Source organism: Mustela nigripes, chromosome 14, assembly GCF_022355385.1.
Source record: "Mustela nigripes isolate SB6536 chromosome 14, MUSNIG.SB6536, whole genome shotgun sequence".
NCBI classification, from domain to species: Eukaryota; Metazoa; Chordata; class Mammalia; order Carnivora; family Mustelidae; genus Mustela; species Mustela nigripes.
The window spans coordinates 36,944,163-36,961,711 of NC_081570.1; the positions used below are offsets into that span (position 1 = coordinate 36,944,163).

General features: G+C 42.2%; 1 protein-coding gene across 1 annotated transcript in view; it reads left to right on the top strand.

The window, feature by feature from the left end:
* Positions 1 to 10,872: 10,872 nt before the first annotated feature.
* Positions 10,873 to 17,549, top strand: part of CMPK1 (cytidine/uridine monophosphate kinase 1) — a 35,553-nt gene continuing 28,876 nt past the window's right edge. The window contains exon 1 of the mRNA XM_059374658.1: positions 10,873 to 11,134. Within this exon, the coding sequence (XP_059230641.1) occupies positions 10,964 to 11,134 (171 nt within the window). The 5' untranslated portion in view covers positions 10,873 to 10,963. The remainder of the gene's footprint in view (positions 11,135 to 17,549) is intronic.

Below are 17,549 nucleotides of genomic sequence, written 5' to 3' on the forward strand. Positions count from 1 at the left end.
AGCAGGGGGTCTGCTTCAGATTTTTCTCCTCCCTCTCCCTCTTCACCTGCTCCAGTGGTGCGCAAGTGCTTTCTATTTCTCTTGAAAATAAATACATAAATCTTTAAAAACAAAAACAAAAAAACCTAGCCAAGAGAGATATGTCCTATAGAATGTAATTCTCTGCTTTCCTGAAAAAATTATTAGAATGTAAAGCACACATTTTTAAGAGAAATGATGGTGAGTTCCTCAGCTCTGGTGTGCGTGTACAAAGAGCCTCAGACAGTGATGCATGTCTGACAAAGTGTTGGCCAACCCAAGAGGGGGCTCTGGAACAACGATTGCCCATTAGAAGAGTCCCACATCAGGTAGAAATGGGTAGAATCTCTGCTGTGCTTAGCCATTTCCTGGGGCTTCTCAGAAAAAGCAAGAACCAAGCTAAGGTAGATCCTAAAGGCAACAGCAAGAGACTGTTAGCGAAGTGTGTGCTTTGCAGCTGACTGGCATGATCTTTCTGGAGAAAGATCCAAGTGACACATGTCAATGGATGTCATGAGTTGCATTAAGTGCAAAGGCTCTGGGGAGGGAACTCCCTGACATCTTCAAGGAAGACCAAGGAACCCAGTACGTCCTTAGCAGAGTGAGGAGAATATTAAGGGTTGAAGAGGGAAATGTTGTTGGTAGACCACACAGGGCCTTAGAGGCCATGATAAGGATTTGACTGCTCTTTTGAGTTAGATAGGAAGCCATCAGAATATTTTATTTTATTTTTAAATTAATTTATTTTTCAAGTAAGCTCCCTGCCCAAAGTGGGGCTTGAACTAAAAACCCTGAGATTAAGGGTCACAGGCTCTATCAACTAAGCCAGCCAGGTGCCCCAACCACAGGAATATTTTAAACAGGGGGCTAACATGATCTGACGTTAGGTTTTAGAAGGTTTATTGTGGTTGCTACCTTGAGAATAAACTGTAGGGGAAAGGAGAAGAAAGGAGACCAGTTAGAAAGCTACTGTAAGCTATTGTAATGACCTAGACACTGATGGTGGTTTAAACCAGAGTGGTAGCAATGGACGTGGTGAGAGGTGGTTGGATTCTAGATAGACTTGGAAGGTAAAGTAAACATGATTTGATTAGAAATTGAATTTAGGATGTAAAAGAAAGGGATTTTGGGTGGGACCCTCATGATTTATAGTTTTCTTTAGAACTACTTTAAGATATCTGAAAGAAAGATGTAAGATGATATTAGACAAAAAGGAAAGGATGAACATAACATATAACTCCCTATCCCTGTTGGGTAAGCAATAGTGTACAGCATGGAAAGGAGGAGAGGAAAGAGTAACTATACACTGGAGAAACTTGACCAAAGCTACTTCAGCCAAGTGATCAAGGCCAACATTAAATAGTCATTAAGTGATGTTGATAGTATGTACATTGGACATGCTGTGTTAAAAATGGCACTTTAGGGGCACCTGGGTGGCTCAGTCGTTAAGCATCTGCCTTTAGCTCAGGTCATGATCCCAGGATTCTGGGATCGAGCCCCGCATCGGGCTGCCTACTCAGCGAGGCGCCTGCTTTTGCCTCTTCCACTCCCTCTGCTTGTGTTCCCTCTATCTCTCTGTCAAATAAATAAATAAAATCCTTTAAAAAATAAATAAATAAAAATAAAAATGGCACTTTACCTTTGTGGTCTTCCTTTCAGTAAACTAAAGACCGAGTCTTATCCTGAGAAAAACACTGGATAAATTCTAATAGTGGGAATCCTATAAAATACCTGACCTCAAAAAATAGCCAAGGTTATCAGAAACAAGGCAAGTCTGAGAAACTAGCTGGGAGGAGCCTAAAGAGAGATGACAACGAAATGTAATGTAGCATTATGGATGCAATAATGGAACAGAAAAATGATACTAGGTTAAAAACTAAGAAAATCTAGGGCCGCCTTGGTGGCTCAGTCAGTTAAAGGTCCAACTATTGATTTCAGCTCAGGTCATGATCTCAGGGTCATGAGATCAAGCCCTGTGACAGTGGAGCTTGTTTAAGATTCTCTCTCACCCTTTCCCTCTTCTCCTCCTCCCCAACCTCATGCGCATGTGCTCTCTCTCTCTCTCTCTCAAAATAAACAAAACAAAAACAAAAACAACAAACTAAGAAAACTAAATAAACTATGGACTTTAATTAATAATAATGTACCAATATTGGTTAATTAATTGTAACAAATGTACCATACTAAATATAAGATGTTAATAATAAGGGGAAACTCTGTGGGGGGGTATATGAGAACTCTGTACTAAGTTCTTAATTTTTCTATAAATCTAGAACTGTTCTAAAAAATAAAGTCTACTTAAAAAAAAGGAAGGGGGAGGAGGAGAGTTGACATATGCTAACTTTTTAAGCAACAACAATAAAATAAGATGTCTTCTTTTTGCTTAATAAGAACTCAAATATAGGTAAGACTCCAATTTTTTTTGTTAAAGATTTTATTTTTTTATTGACAGAGAGAGATACAGCGAGACATGGAACACAAGCAGAAGGAGTGGGAGAGGGAGAGGCAGGCTCCCCACCAAGCAGGAAGCCCAGGTGGGGCTCGATCCCAGGACCCCAGGATCATGTCATGAGCTGAAGACAGATGCCTAATAAGACAGACGCCAATAAGTCTCCAATTAAACATCTTATTACCACTGGATTCCTAAGCAGAATATACACTTAATGATATGCATAAATCAGATATATTTGAATTAAATGAACAGAAAGGTAATTACTGACTTCATTTTAGGATTGGAATGACTCAGCCTCATAGTTAGAACAGCTTAGAGGTGTCTAAAGGGCCTAGTTCTCTAGATATTGAGAACACTTTTTGAATTATGTTATAATGTAACAAGCACTGGCTTTGAGGAGCTGGCCTCAACTCTGCCATTTATTTCTCTAAGATTGACTTTCCTCATTTGCCTATTGCACGTTATTACAGGAAAGAGTTAATGAACGTGAAAGTTAATTAAACTTAATTAAAAGAGTACCCATATATTATTATTTGTCCAGGTGTATTGACAATTGACAGTGTTAATAAATGACCAACACATTCATAGAGATTAAGGGAATTGATTTGTTAAATCAGTGAATAGGCTTAGTGAAATAAAATCTACAAATGCTATACCAAGGACCTACTGCACACTAAGCCTTGGCTTGATGGCACAGGGAACTGAAAGGATCTGACAAACAGAATAAGGAAGGCACAGTTTTAAAAGTGGGATAACAAGAGGTAATTATCCAAAGCAAATATGAATTATTTTTAGATTGCAGGCAATTTAAATAGACTGAACAAATACTATTCTTTTTATCTCTTCTTTGATCCCCATTTTCTTTTTTTTAAAAATATTTTATTTATTTTTTTGACACACAGAGAGAGATAGATCACAAGTAGGCTGACAGGCAGGCAGGCAGGCAGAGAGAGAGGAGGAAGCCGACTCTCTGCTGAGCAGAGAGCCCGATGCGGGGCTCAATCCCAGGACCCTGAGATCATGACCTGAGCCGAAGACGGAGGCTTTAACCCACTGAGCCACCCAGGCACCCCTGATCCCCATTTTCTAAAATTTATATCATTTCAGGACATTTTGGAATTGCTCTGGTTATGGGTCCCTACAGAGAAAAGCGACCAGCCATACTTTTCAATTTTGCAAGTGCTTTAATTTGCTTCACAAAGGATTGTTTCTAGTATGGCATACTTTTAAAAAATGCACAAGTTTGGGGTGCCTGGGTAGCTCAGTCATTAATAATCTGCCTTCGGCCCAGGTCATGATCCCAGGGTCCTGGGATCGAGCCTGCATAGGGCTCCCAGCTCAGCAGGAGGCCTGCTTCTCCCTCTCCCACTCTCCCTGCTTGTGTTCACTCTCTCCCTGTGTCTCTCTATGTAAAATAAATAAATAAATCTTTGAGGAAAAAAATGCACGTTTGTTGCTCAATGCTATAACAAGAAAAAAATTGTAAAGAGAAACGTTCACCCCAAATTCTACATCTTTTTTTTTTTTAAAGATTTTATTTATTTGATAGAGAGAAATCACAAGTAGACGGAGAGGCAGACAGAGAGAGAGAGGGGAAGCAGGCTCCCCGCTGAGCAGAGAGCCCGATGCGGGACTCCACCCCAGGACCCTGAGATCATGACCTGAGCCGAAGGCAGCGGCCTAACCCACTGAGCCACCCAGGTGCCCCCCCAAATTCTACATCTTAACACATCAGTTGTTCTCATTTTTCCTTATTCCCTTTCAGTTCCTGTCCACATGACATAGTCTTTATGATTAACCTGGATAAATGTTTGATGTCATAAATCCTAGCACGCCTGCTAGTAGCCTGGCTGAAGGAATTAAAGAGATATTGTTATTACCAGGAACAGGGAAGTTGGAATTAGTTATGAGCTTTGTTACTCAATTTCTCCAAATACCAATTTTCCCTTTCTCTGTTTACACTTCTGAGCTCAGATAGCCTGCTGCTCTTTAAAAACAACCGTAGGTTTGCTTTTAAGAAATATCATATCGTTTAGGGGGGTTGTTAAGCTGTCAATTTGGGTAAAATTCCTTTGAGACTCTTAATCTGCTTGGGAGAGGTAAATACAACAATTGATGTGTCCAGTCAACTTATTTTACCTTTTTTTTCTTTTTTTGTAATCTCTACACCCATTGCAGGGCTCAAACTAATGACCTCAAGATCAAGAGTCATATCACATGCTCTGCCCACTGAACCAGCCAGATGCCCCTTATTTTACTTATTTTTTAAAAAGCTTCGATTGTTTGGAATGAAGACAGGAATGACAAAATAAGACACATAGGTAAATTCTCTACAAGTATTTGCTTACCTGAGTTGATGTAACATCATCTTGATTTTGCAGGCGAGGAAATTATAGGTCTAACCATTCTACCCATGTTTGCAGAGTTAATAAGCAAACACACTGTAAGACCTGTCAAAGACAATCTCCCTTCACTGTTCAGCCTGCTGTTCTGCAGTATAGACCTGAATGAACTCAGCTGACACACTCCCAAAAGGTTAGGCATATTGCCTGTTGTCAGATTTACCCTATCAGCTCTTTTTTTTTTTTTCTTTTTTAGATTTTATTTATTTGTTTGACAAAGAGAGATACAGTGAGAGAGAGGGAACACAGGCAGGGGGAAGTGGGAGAGGGAGAGCAGGCTTTCCACAGAAGCAGGGAGCCCGAAGCAGGGCTCGATCCCAGGACCCGGGGGTCACCACCAGAGCCAAAGGCAGATGCCCAGCCGACTGAGCCACCCAGGCACCCTGTATCAGTTCTTTTAAAGACCATGTTTCCTTTAACAAATGTTCTCAGGGGATGCCTGGGTGGCTCAGTTGGTTAAGCAGCTGCCTTCGGCTCGGGTCATGATTCCCGCGTCCTGGGATCGAGTCCCACATCGGGCTCCTTGCTCAGCAGGGAGCCTGCTTCTCCTCTGCCTCTGCTGCCATTCCGTCTGCCTGTGCTCGCTCTCTCCCTCTCTCACTCTGACAAATAAATAAAATCTTTAAAAAAAAAAATGTTCTCAGAATCTTTGATAAGAGGTTCTTTGATAAAAGAGGAGATCTAATATGCAAATATGCAAATCTAAGTAACAGGAATCTTCATTTTAGAAACTCTATTAAGCATCAGGTGATGTAATGCACCAAGCATCCTTCCAGGAAATAGATCACAATATAATAGATGGCTACAAAGGCCCGAATGCAAAGGGTATGACCTGCCGCCCCCACCCCCTTCCAATGCTACCACATGCCATGTCTTTGCTTCATCACCCAGACTAAGCCTAGAAACTGGTTCCTAAGTATACTCAAGAAAGGTGTTTTTGTAATTGCAGAGAAGTAGCCACCAAAAACCAACATAAGAAAAACTTGAGTGGCAGCAACCAAAGTAGTCTAAATCTTCCAAGGACCTTGGAGTACCTTTAAAAGAGTGAATCATGCTGTACAAAAAGTAATCAGACATAATGTCTTCCTTCCAGAAGTTTTAAATCCAGTGTGGAGATACACAACATACCACAGTAAGACAACAGAAGTAAAGGAGGGAAGGAGTAAGTGTGTATGGGTGGTGGTGATATGTGTAGAAGAACAAAAAAGGGGAATCTAACCCAGTCTTGGGAATTTAGAGAGAGCTTACTGAAAGAGGTAAAATCTGAGCGGAATCCTGAAAAATGAATGGCACATACCAGCAGAGGTATGTCTGGTCGGTCAAGAATGGGAAAATGAAAGAATGGGAACAGCTGATCTATCTCTAAAGGGCAATTATGATAAATAGGACAGATAAGTGGTGACAAGGCTCTATTTTTTAAGCTCCTATAGAGTTCACTAGGAACATAGCTATACCCTGGAGATAATATGCATACACTGAATATATGCCCCCAAAGACCTAAGATACTTAAATGATAAATAAACACATATGGGTAGGAGTGTGTTTCGAGGATAGCACTTGTTATATGTCTTTATGAGATCAGTCTTTTCATCTGTAATAGAACTAACTTTGAAGGGCTTTTGTGAATATGGCACTTTTTTTTTTAAAGATTTTATTTATTTATTTGACAGACAGATCACAAGCAGGCGGAGAGGCAGAGAGAGAGGAGGAAGCAGGCTCCCCGCTGAGCAGAGAGCCCGATGTGGGGCTCGATCCCAGGACCCTGAGATCATGACCCGAGCCGAACGGCAGAGGCTTTAACCCACTGAGCCACCAGGTGCCCCAATATGGCACTTTTTATCATATAAGGAGTCTGTATTGTTAGAAAGAATGCAGATTTAAAGCTGTATACACCAAGTTTGAATTCGACATTGTTATCTACTGCCTATGCGGTTTTGAACAAAATACTTTCATTTCCTGGCTGTTTCTTCACCTGCAAAATGACAGTACTAATGTCACAGCATTATGAAGATTCTATAAGGCAAGGCTGATGTGTAACCAACACTCAATTAGCAAGACCAGTATTGGTGGTTAAAGTAGTGAATTATTTTCATATGAGTTGGTTACTCACTGGTTACTCAGTGACTTACTCCAATGAGCACTTTAAATGCCCTCCTCCCCTCTCCTGAGACTCCAAGGACCTCTCCATGGTCCAGCAATTAAAGGGTTGATGCCTGGCATATCAAATCTTGGCAAAGAAATCTACAGATATTCTGATTGCAGTGATTATTAAACAGTTTAAATATCATCTAAAAATTAGGTAAGTGAAATAAATGCCTGGTACTTAGTGGATATTCAATAGATACTCATCAAATTTATTTAATCTATGACTTCCAGTCTATGGGTTTGTTGGGAAATGGCCCTCTACTTGGTGACATCCATTTATCTAATATATATTTATTAAGGCATATTATTATTGAAGGTTTGGTTGTTTGCATCTAGGCGGAACTCCTTCTTTTCTCTGCCACCTCCGAGGAATAGGAGCACTGATCTATGGCTTAAAAAAAGTGAACCCTTTGGGGACACAGGGAACAAGATGCTAAGAGTTAGATCTTTCACTGTGGACAAATAGAGGAGTTCAATGTTAAAGCATCAGAGTAGCATGGTGTCTTTTATGAATCCTTGACTTGGCCCCAGGGGACTTCTTGGGTGTGGTGACATAGGTATTTTGGAAAAAACTCCTCCATGTTAATCCTCTTTCTACTCACAGCACACTCACACTGAATATTCCAGGTCACCAATATGGGGCAAAATGGGGCAGGGGAGAAGAGAGGGCAGGGTTCCCACACAAAAAAATTTCATGTTGTAAGCTATTAAGTTTTGGGGTTAGTTTGTTATGTAGCAATAGATAACCAGTATAGACCCAAAGAGCCAACAAGTAATAAACTGTTCTTTAGCCTAGCCTTGTTCTTCCTGGAAATAACTCCCTGGAAAACCCTTGGCAGGAATGGGTATATGAGTTTCACTTTTTGATATATTTCCACAGCAGTATTTTCCTTAGTTGTCTAGCACAGTTGGCACAAAGAGCTGGGCAAGATATATGATAATAAGTGTCATAGTATTCCAGAAAGACAGAATAAGTCCCTGCATCTTGCCATATATGATATACAATCAGATTTTAGATCCAAACTCCTGTGTGGAGTCCTTATTCTGGTGGATTCTTTCATGGAGCAAGAAAGACGACTGTTTTCTCTATGATCTAAGGCCTTCACTAAAAGCATGTGAATAGCTTCCTAATCCCCTTTGCCATAGACTCCATATCCGAACATCTTTTAACTCTAATTGCCGGAAGAGATACAGAAGACACTTAAGAGAACATGCACAAAGGAAAAGTAGGCACATTTGCTCCAATATGGCCTTTTAAAAACTCCTACTAGTTCTTAGTAATAAGACCAATTGTTCTTGTGTTAAGCTGACTTGTGTCCTAGCTCCTCCTTCCCAGGGGTGCAGGGGCTCAATAAACAAGTAAAAAGAGAGATATTGCGAAGGAATATGAGTAAACTATTAATCATAAGATGTCTCTAGCTGTGATCTGAGATATTCCATTCCCTCTTCCATGGTGGGAAGGAAAAGGTAGAAATTATGGAAAGGAAGGAAGTAGGAACTGAAGGTAGAAAGCATAAGAGAGGCAAATAAAGAGAACAGGGTGGGGAGAAGGACAGAAAAAGAGAAGTAGATGGGGAGAATGGGAGGAAGTTAGAAATGGGAAAAGAAGGGGAGGAAAGACCGGAATAAGTAAAGAGAGAGAGAGAGAGAGGAGGGAGGAAGAGGAGGTAGGCTGAGATGGGGGGGGGGGGGCTGGAAATACTGGGTGAGAGGAGAGGAAAGTAGTAGAGGGGAAAGAGACTGGGGGTAGCCAGACAGAGGCTATATCAAACCAATTAGATAGCAAACTCCTGTTTGCTGTCATTTACCAACTTTCTTGTCACTCTATCTTCAACAACTTCGTTCTCCTTTCATAGTTTCTCTCTTCACTCTAATGCTGTCTGATGTAAATTTCTTCTCGGATGACAAATCTAACACCCTGGCCACTCAGTTCCAACCACAGGACATGCTCTTGTCTCAGCCTTCTCCTCCCTCAGTCTTACCCGGCGTGGGCTCACCCTGAATCTCAACAGCATCAGCAACATAAAATCTCTGAAATCTCAATTCCAAATATCCCACTCAGAGCACTGGCATCTGTACTACCAGTTCACTTGCTCAAAATCTAACTGCAGTCATTCTTCAGTATTGATGCTTCTAATACGTTGACCCCCCTTCCTGGCTCTCCTCCATGTCCTCCTCATATTCCCTTAAAATGCCATCATTTGCTTTCTTTATGGTTTTGATTTCATATACATCATTGCAAACATGCTTGTGCAAACACCATGCTGGTCTTCTCTCCCTCTGTTGTGCTTGCTTGGCAAAAACCCAACAATGGATGACCTCTAGAATCTGTCTTCTCTTTGCCCACACCTGAACAAAAACCTTCAAATTTAAAATCCAGGATCTCAAATACCAAGTGCACTCTTAACATTGCTCAGAAGTCCTACAATTACTTTTCTTCAGAAACTTTTCCTGTCTTAAAAAATGTCTATTTCATACCTTCTCTCCCCTCAAACATCCTACCTCAAAATCTTTATCTTTAGCTGACATCATCTTGTCTTTATGGAGAAAATACAATTTTCAGACAGGAACTCTTCCTACTTTCTAACTTTCCTGCAACTGTACCCTTCCTGCAACTCCTGTTGCAAATTAATGTCTTTGTCTCTGAAGACAAATTTAAAAAAAAATATTTTTAAAGATTTATCTATCCACGAGATAGAGAAAGAGAGAGAGAAAATGTATGCATGGGGGGGGGGCAAAGAGAGAGGAGAGAGAGAATCTCAAGCATACTCCCCACCAACCTGAGCCAAAACCAAGAGCTTAACCAACTGGGCCACACAGGCACCCCTGTCTTCTAAAAAATTTTTAGGTCATCTAAGGCCTCCATTTGCCCCTTGGAGCCCGTCTGATTTTTCTTTACAAGGGTTGCCTGTCTCCCTTTCTATCACATCATTCCCAGGAGCTTAGACACAAGCTCTAGTACAGCACTGCCCCCATAGAACTTAACTGTAGTGGATATGTTCTGTATGAGCGCTGTCCAACACAACTGCCAGTACCGCTTGTGACCACTGAGCACTTTAAGTGTGGTTAGAGTGACTGAAGAACTTAATTTTTACTTGTATTTAATGAGATTTTTCTTACATGCAGGCAGAAGAGAAATGGAGTTGTATGTAGTTAAGGGCTTCCCACTGAAATTAGAATATAATCCCAACTTCGTTCCATAACCAAAGGCCCGTGAAAGACTTGCCTGGGCCTACCTTTCCCACATTCCATTCTCTGCCTCATTCTCACAGCTCTGGTCTCTCCGTCCTTTCCCAGTAACAAGCCGTTTTAGGAGTTTTTTGCATGGGCTTTTCTTTTTATGGGACACTATCCTGGTCTTTACTTGCTTTTACTCTTTCCTATCCTTAACGTCTTGGGTTGTCACCTCTTCAGAGGCTTTCTCCGACTACCGTCTACAAGTCACAACTACCCCTTGTTTTTCTTCCTCTTTTTCCCTTCAAAGCCTTAGCTCTTCCTTCCTTCTTGTCTATCATCTCTCTCTTCTGATGTTGGCTAGTCCAGCTCGGCTTCTTCCCCACTGGAATTTAAAACTCGTGGAGAGCAGACAATAGGTTTTCTCTCGCGTGTGTCGCGTTGCAGACGCCAGCACAGACCTGCCACACACGGCTATAGATGAAGGATCTGCGCCCTGGACACACCGCCAGCGGAGGGATGAATGAGCGGGCAAAGGGGCGAGCAAGAGAACCCACGCGTACCCATACGGAAGCAGCCAAGCGCAGCCGCTTAAGGAGCAGCGGAAGCCCCGCCTCTTCCGGCCGCGGCACGGACACCTCGGCAGCCACGGCGGCGGGGCCGCGGCGGGCGCCGACTCGGCCCGCCCCCTTACCCCCGCCCCGCCCCGCCCCGCGCCGCCGCCGGCCCGGCCGCTGTCAGCTCTCCTCAGCGTCGGGCCGAGGCGCTGTGTATGCTGAGCTGCTGCGGCCGCAGGCTGCTGCACGTCCTGGGCCTTAGCTTCCCGCTGCTGACCCGCCGGCCGCTTTTTCTCTGCCCTCACCGCCTCATGAAACCGCTGGTCGTGTTCGTCCTCGGCGGTCCTGGCGCCGGCAAGGGGACCCAGTGCGCCCGCATCGTCGAGGTGAGGCCCGGGCAGCTGGCGCGCTCCCTGGGCTTGACCGGACGCCGGGACGGCCTGTCCCGCCGCGCCGGGCGGTCCGCGCCCCCCGGAGCCGCGGACTAAGCGGACTACGAGTCCCGGCGACCATTGCGTCGACCGCGCGGCGGTGGTCGAAGGGTCCTGAGGCGCGCGGCCTTTCGGGACTCGTAGTCCACGTCCGCCCGCCTCGGGGGCGCCCTGAATAGAGGGGGACCGCTTGGGGTCGCTTTGTTCCCGCGCCCCTCTTTCCTTACAATTTGGGGACCAAGTTCGTCTCGAGAGTGGGCTGGGAGGGGGATCCGGGAAGATCAGCCTTTGGGGACTCCCGGCGCGCCGAGGTCAGTGTGTCGCTGGTTGTGAGGTGGGTGAAGGCAGCGGGAGCGTGGGTTCAGGTTTGAGGCAGTGAGCGCTCGCAGCTGTCTGGAAGGGAGACCGGTTTATCCACTCTGCCCCTTCCCGCAAGCCCTTTGTAAACACCTCCGCTAACCCAACCCTGGTCTTAATCCTGGAAAGGAACCCCGGGGGACAGGGTGTTGCTAAAGGTCTTCTGTGATCTGCCCGGAGCACTTTTCTGGCCTTGTCAGTGGCAGTACCAGCTCTGAGGCTCAGCCCGATTCGTGTGGTCGAAAAGCCGCGGAGCAGAGTAGGAGTTCAAGCTTCAACCTCTGGTCCCGCTGCCAACTCACGCTTTTGTCCGTGGCCAAGTCACTTCCTCTCTTGTCTCAGTTGCACTCTAGACCGTACGAGGATCTCCACCCAGATTTAAACTCCATGTAAAATACATCCCAGCTCTAAAATTGTGTTTCTTTTTTTGTTGTTGCTTCACGACGTGTTCAGGTCACCGGTTCAATTCTGTAAATTTTCGAACAGATAAACGTGGTTAGCTGCAGTAACACTGTGAGGAGAAAGGCTTATTGGAAAATCTGGGGAATGGAATTGGGAGGGAAGGAAAACAGGGTATGTAGAAACGAGAGGCGCCCAGTGGTGCTGTGAAACACCCAGACAATCCTTGTGAAACTCGGTGACCACAAAAGTTTTGACCCAGAACTCTAAAATAATGCCCTCTTCTGTTCCACGACGTGGCTTATATTATTAGCTTTGGGCTTTCATTCCTCCCCTATGTTCCTACAGTCCACGCCTGTCCTATATTTTATTCTCTAAAGAGCATCCAAGGCGAAGTGGTAACATCTATTTCATTACTGTTTTACAGCTGTCTTAATAATTCCTGATCATTTTTAGGAATGAAAGTGGGACTAATTAAACAAAAAAACCACATAAATATTTGGCTTCTTATTTTTGTTGGTTCTTTTAACTTTTTAAGACAAGAGGCAATTGAATGATTTCAGGTTTGTTTTTTATTTTTTATTTTAATTTTTTGTGTGTGTGTTTTTTTTTTAAAGATTTTATTTATTTATCTGACAGACAGAAATCACAAGTAGGCAGAGAGGCAGGCAGAGAGAGAGGAAGGGAAGCAGGCTCCCCGATGAGCAGAGAGCCCGACGCAGGGCTCAATCCCAGGACCCTGGGATCATGACCTGGGCCGAAGGCAGAGGCTTAACCCACTGAGCCACCCAGGCGCCCCTATTTTTTTATTTTATTTTTAAAAAAGATTTTATTTATTTATTTGATAGAGACACAGCAAGAGAGGGAACACAAGTGGGGGGGGCGGTTGGGGGTGGGTGAGAGAGGGAGAAGCAGGCTTCCCACTGAACAGGGAGCCCCAAGATCTGAGCAGAAGGCAGAGGCTTAATGACTGAGCCACCCAGGTGCCCCTGTTTTGTTTTGTTTTTTGTTTTTTTTTTTTTGTTGTTGTTGTTTTTTAAAGATTTTATTTATTTATTTGTCAGAGAGAGAGTGAGTGAGAGCGAGCACAGGTAGACAGAGTGGAAGGAAGAGTCAGAGGGAGAAGCAGGCTCCCTGTGGAGCAAGGAGCCCGATGTGGGACTCGATCCCAGGACGCTGGGATCATGACCTGAGCCGAAGGCAGCTGCTTAACCAACTGAGCCACCCAGGCGTCCCTTGTTTTTGTTTTTAATGTCTGAGATGACTCTTACATGTATATAGCATAATAGGGGAAGGAGAAGAGATTTCAGAGCCAAACAGATATGGGTTCAAACCCTAACTCTGCCATTTACTGTTTCTTTTCTTCTTTTTAAGATTTTATTTATTTTTAAGTATCTCTACGCCCAACATGGGGCCTGAACTCACAACCTGGAGATCAAGAGTTGCATGCTGTACTGACTGAGCCAGCTAGGTGCCCCCCATTTACTGTTTCTTTAGAACCAGGGAAATTGTTACTTTTAGCTGGCCTTCCTCTGTGAAAAGAGAAATAATACCTGTCTAGCATGGTAGTTGTGAATGTTAAATGAGGTAAAATAGGGGCGCCTGGGTGGCTCAGTGGGTTGAAGCCTCTGCCTTTGGCTTGGGTCATGATCCCAGGGTCCTGGGATGGAGACCCCCATCGGGCTCTCTGCTCAGCGGGGAGCCTGCTTCCACCTCTCTCTCTCTCTCTCTTTGCCTGCCTCTGCCTACTTGTGATCTCTGCCTGTCAAATAAATAAATAAAATCTTTAAAAAAAGTGAGGTAAAATATCTGGCACACATCGAACCAGATAATTTTTTCCCTCCATTTTAGACTTCTTGTTCTGAGTTTATGAAGTTGGTTATTTCTACTTTGAAGTAGTATTACTTTAAAAATTGGTTTTTGATAGCTATATTTGAGTGCATTTAAATATTTTGTTTCTGAATCATAATGTGGCTTTAAATATCCACATCCAAACTAATAATACTCATATTACTCCACTGCTTTAAAAATAATCTACACATTCTGTAACTAGTATTTATTCTTTACTCAGTTCAGTAATGGCTGATAATGTTTTAAATCTGTTGATTATCAACTCTAAGATTTTCATAATTAAATGTTTCCTAATGTATTATTCTTTAATATTTTGGCAATTATATAAGCTTAAGTTGTTTTAAACTGTCATCTTCTTTCATGAAAATAGTTGCTCTTGATTCCAGTGGCCATAAACAATTAAGTTAATTTCTACAAATTACATATAGTTTATAATTTAGCAATTGCTATCTCCTAACTGACTAAATTGAACAATGGAATGTCTATGAACAGTTAAGTCAGAGGTGTCCACCCCCCCTCAGGAGTCTTTTGTGTTTTGACTCAATTTTTTATTTCATAGGCAAATATAAACTGAATTTTAAACAACTATAATTCTGGGGACTAAGTTTTTTTTCTGTAAGGAAAAAGTTCTGTAACTCAAGGTTAAATTCCTATCATGCCAATGCTAATTTAGCTCACAGGGTACCTGAAATGTAGTTGAAATAAATTTGGGGAGGTGGGGAATTACACTGATTTCCAACTCAGGCTGCCAGAAGTACCTATTTGGGCCTGGCTATAGAATCTGAGACTATTCGGTCCTCCAGTATCCTAGGACATTGCGGTTAGTGATGAGGGTATAACGGGAGGGAAGCTGGATTGTAGGTATATATGTATTTATTATCTATTTCTTTTCTCCCTTCCCTCCCTCCTTTTCCTTCCTGGTGATGAGTTTTATCTCTGCTACTTACTCTCCCAGACCTTGAGGAAGAAAAGGCAAATCTGATGCAGTATTTTCTGAAACTGTTCTGAACTGGGATGGGAGAATTTGAGGGAGATTTGGGTTTTGACTTTGCCCATTTATTTGTACTGGTCTTCCTCAGTTTTATTTTCTAACTAATTGTTTCTAAATCTGTGTCCTCTTGTACTCAATTTGTTTTTGAAAATTAGTGGTTTTCTAAATCAGTGCAATCCTTTCAGAGTTAAGTGCTTAGAGTTCTTGTGGAATAACTTGTTACTAAAAAACGGCAGGGATACTGTGTCATTTTTTTAATTTCTAAAATTAAGCTTTATATTGTTTTGGCCCAAGAAAAATTTTGGTGCCATAACCTAAATTTGTCTTTCAAAATAACCACAATTTTGCATGTGTTAGCTGGAAGGATATTTAAACCTCCTCTCTCTCTCTTTTTTAAAATGTTTTTTATTTATTCATTTGAGACAGAGAAATACAGAGAGTGCATGAGCAGGGGGAGAGGGAGAGAGATGAAGGCTCCTCGCTGAGCTGGGAGTTCATGCAGAGCTGATACCAGGACATTGAGATCATGACCTGGGCTCAACCATCTGAGCCACCCAGGCGCCCCTTAAACCTCTTCTCTTTTAAAGATTTGCTTACTAAATTATGCTAAAGCTGATCTCAATGCCAGATTGCTTTCTTTAGTACCCCAAAAGCATTCTTGTCATCTGTGTCATAACTTTCTCCATGGACCAGAAACTCCTACTTTGTATGGTCTTCCTACCTACTGTGCTTAGAAATTTTGGGATGCTATTAACTTTAAGCATGTAGAAATCAGAGAGTTGATTTTATTTGCCATTGTGTTTCTAGTGTTGAACATTGTATCCGGCACATAGTAAGGGCTTAGTAAATACTTTTTTGAATTAGTAGTTTTAGAGGATGCTGGTTTGTCCTAAGATGTGAAAAGTTTTAAAATTTGGTCCCCAGGGGGCGCCCAAGTAGCGGTTAGCTCTCCCAATTCCAGGACAGAAATGCTTGAATGAGACCTAGCTCTGCCATACTCAGATTTCTTTTAAAAGATTATTTATTTATTTATTCGACAGACAAGGAGACAGGGAATACAAGCAGGGGGAGTGAGAGAGGGAGAAGCAGGCTTTCCGCTAATCGGAGAGCTGGATGCTGAGCTTGCTCCAAGGACCTGGTATCAGGACCTGAGTCCAAGGCAAACACTTAAGGACTGAGCCACCCAGGCACCGCTAAGTTTTGTTATGTAACATTTCTGCTTACTCTCCGTGAATAAATGGTATGGTTGTGAAAATCTGCTGACTATTCTAAAATATCCAAGCTCCTGATCACAAATTGCCAAAGCAGATAATGGCTCATAGAAGAAACTTGATATAGGCAGATTTACTAAACATTCCCTTGTTTAAAAACAAGCCTTTCTCTCCTTTTGGGGGGACAGGATAGAGTAAGAGATAAGTTTTTTTTTTTTTTTTAAATAATAGAAAGTTTAAATTATCTATAAAAGAGTCCACAGAATTCTTGACTCTTCTGAAGTACCTACCTACCACCTTTCTATTAAAGATGGTTGTAACTTAGAATTTTTTTTTTTTTTTTCGGTTAAGAACTTCTAGGAGGGGAGAATGTATTGAGATATTACCATCACTACTTTTGAAAACTTTCTTTTTTTTTCTTTCTATTTTAAGTTACAAAAGTAAAACATAGTTGTTTGGGAAAAGTAAAATCCTCTCTAATTCTGATGCCACTCATGTTAGCTCTCTGGTTTTTACTGCTTCCCCATCTCTTTCTCAATATTCTTAAAAATGCTAGTGTATATATATATGTGTGTTTTTTTTTTTTTTTTACCTCCAGATGGAATTCTTCTGTTTTCTACTGAATGTATCATGGATATTCTTTCAGGTCTTTACATTTTTTTTCTTTAAAGAAATTCATTTTTTTTTTTCTTTAAAGATTTTATTAGAGCATGAGCGAACGAGAGAGAGAGAGAGCACGTGAGAGTGAGCGTGAGGTTGGGGAGGTGAGCAGCATGCAGAGGGAGAAGCAGACTCGGAGTTGAACAGGGAGCCCTATGCAGGACTGTATCCCAAGGACCCTGAGATCATGACCAGAGCCAAAGGTGGACACCTAATGGACTGAGCCACCCAGGCACCCAATTTAATTCGTTCTTAGTAGTAGCTGTAGAATATTCCATAATATGCATGTTCTATAGCATGGTTTTACCATTCCCCTATTGATGGACATTCAGGATAGTCTCCAGGAATTATTTTGCTATTGCGAACAGTACTTCAGAAAACTTCCTTGTAAATACAACATTGCATATGTGATGAAGTCCCAGAACCTAAGTCAGGTTCGGTGGGGTGAGGAGGTTCGGCTTTTGCTTTATCCTCAGCCAGCCTCCTGCTCCCTCATCATATGGATGCTGTTTTTGTAAGTAAAGTACCTTAAAGTAGGATTGTTCAGTCAGAGGATATGTGCATTTTTTATTTTAATTGATAATTGTCAGAATACTTCTTAAATACATTATACTTACTACATTTCTGTCAGCAGTGTATGGTTCTTTATTAGCACAGGATGGTTATCAATCACTTTAATTTTTGCAAACTGGTACCTCTCCTTTCTAAAGTTTTTCTGAGTAAATTCCTCATTTTTTCAAAGGTGAAGAGGCATAATTTAAAAATATCCTTTTACTTGTCATTTGTTCAGAAAACAGTTTTTTGAGAGCTGGGCACTGTGATTGTTGCTAAGATGAATAAAGCACAGATCCTTCTCTTAAAAGCTTTTAGTTAGTGTGGAGGCAAGGAAGTTAATCGGTGA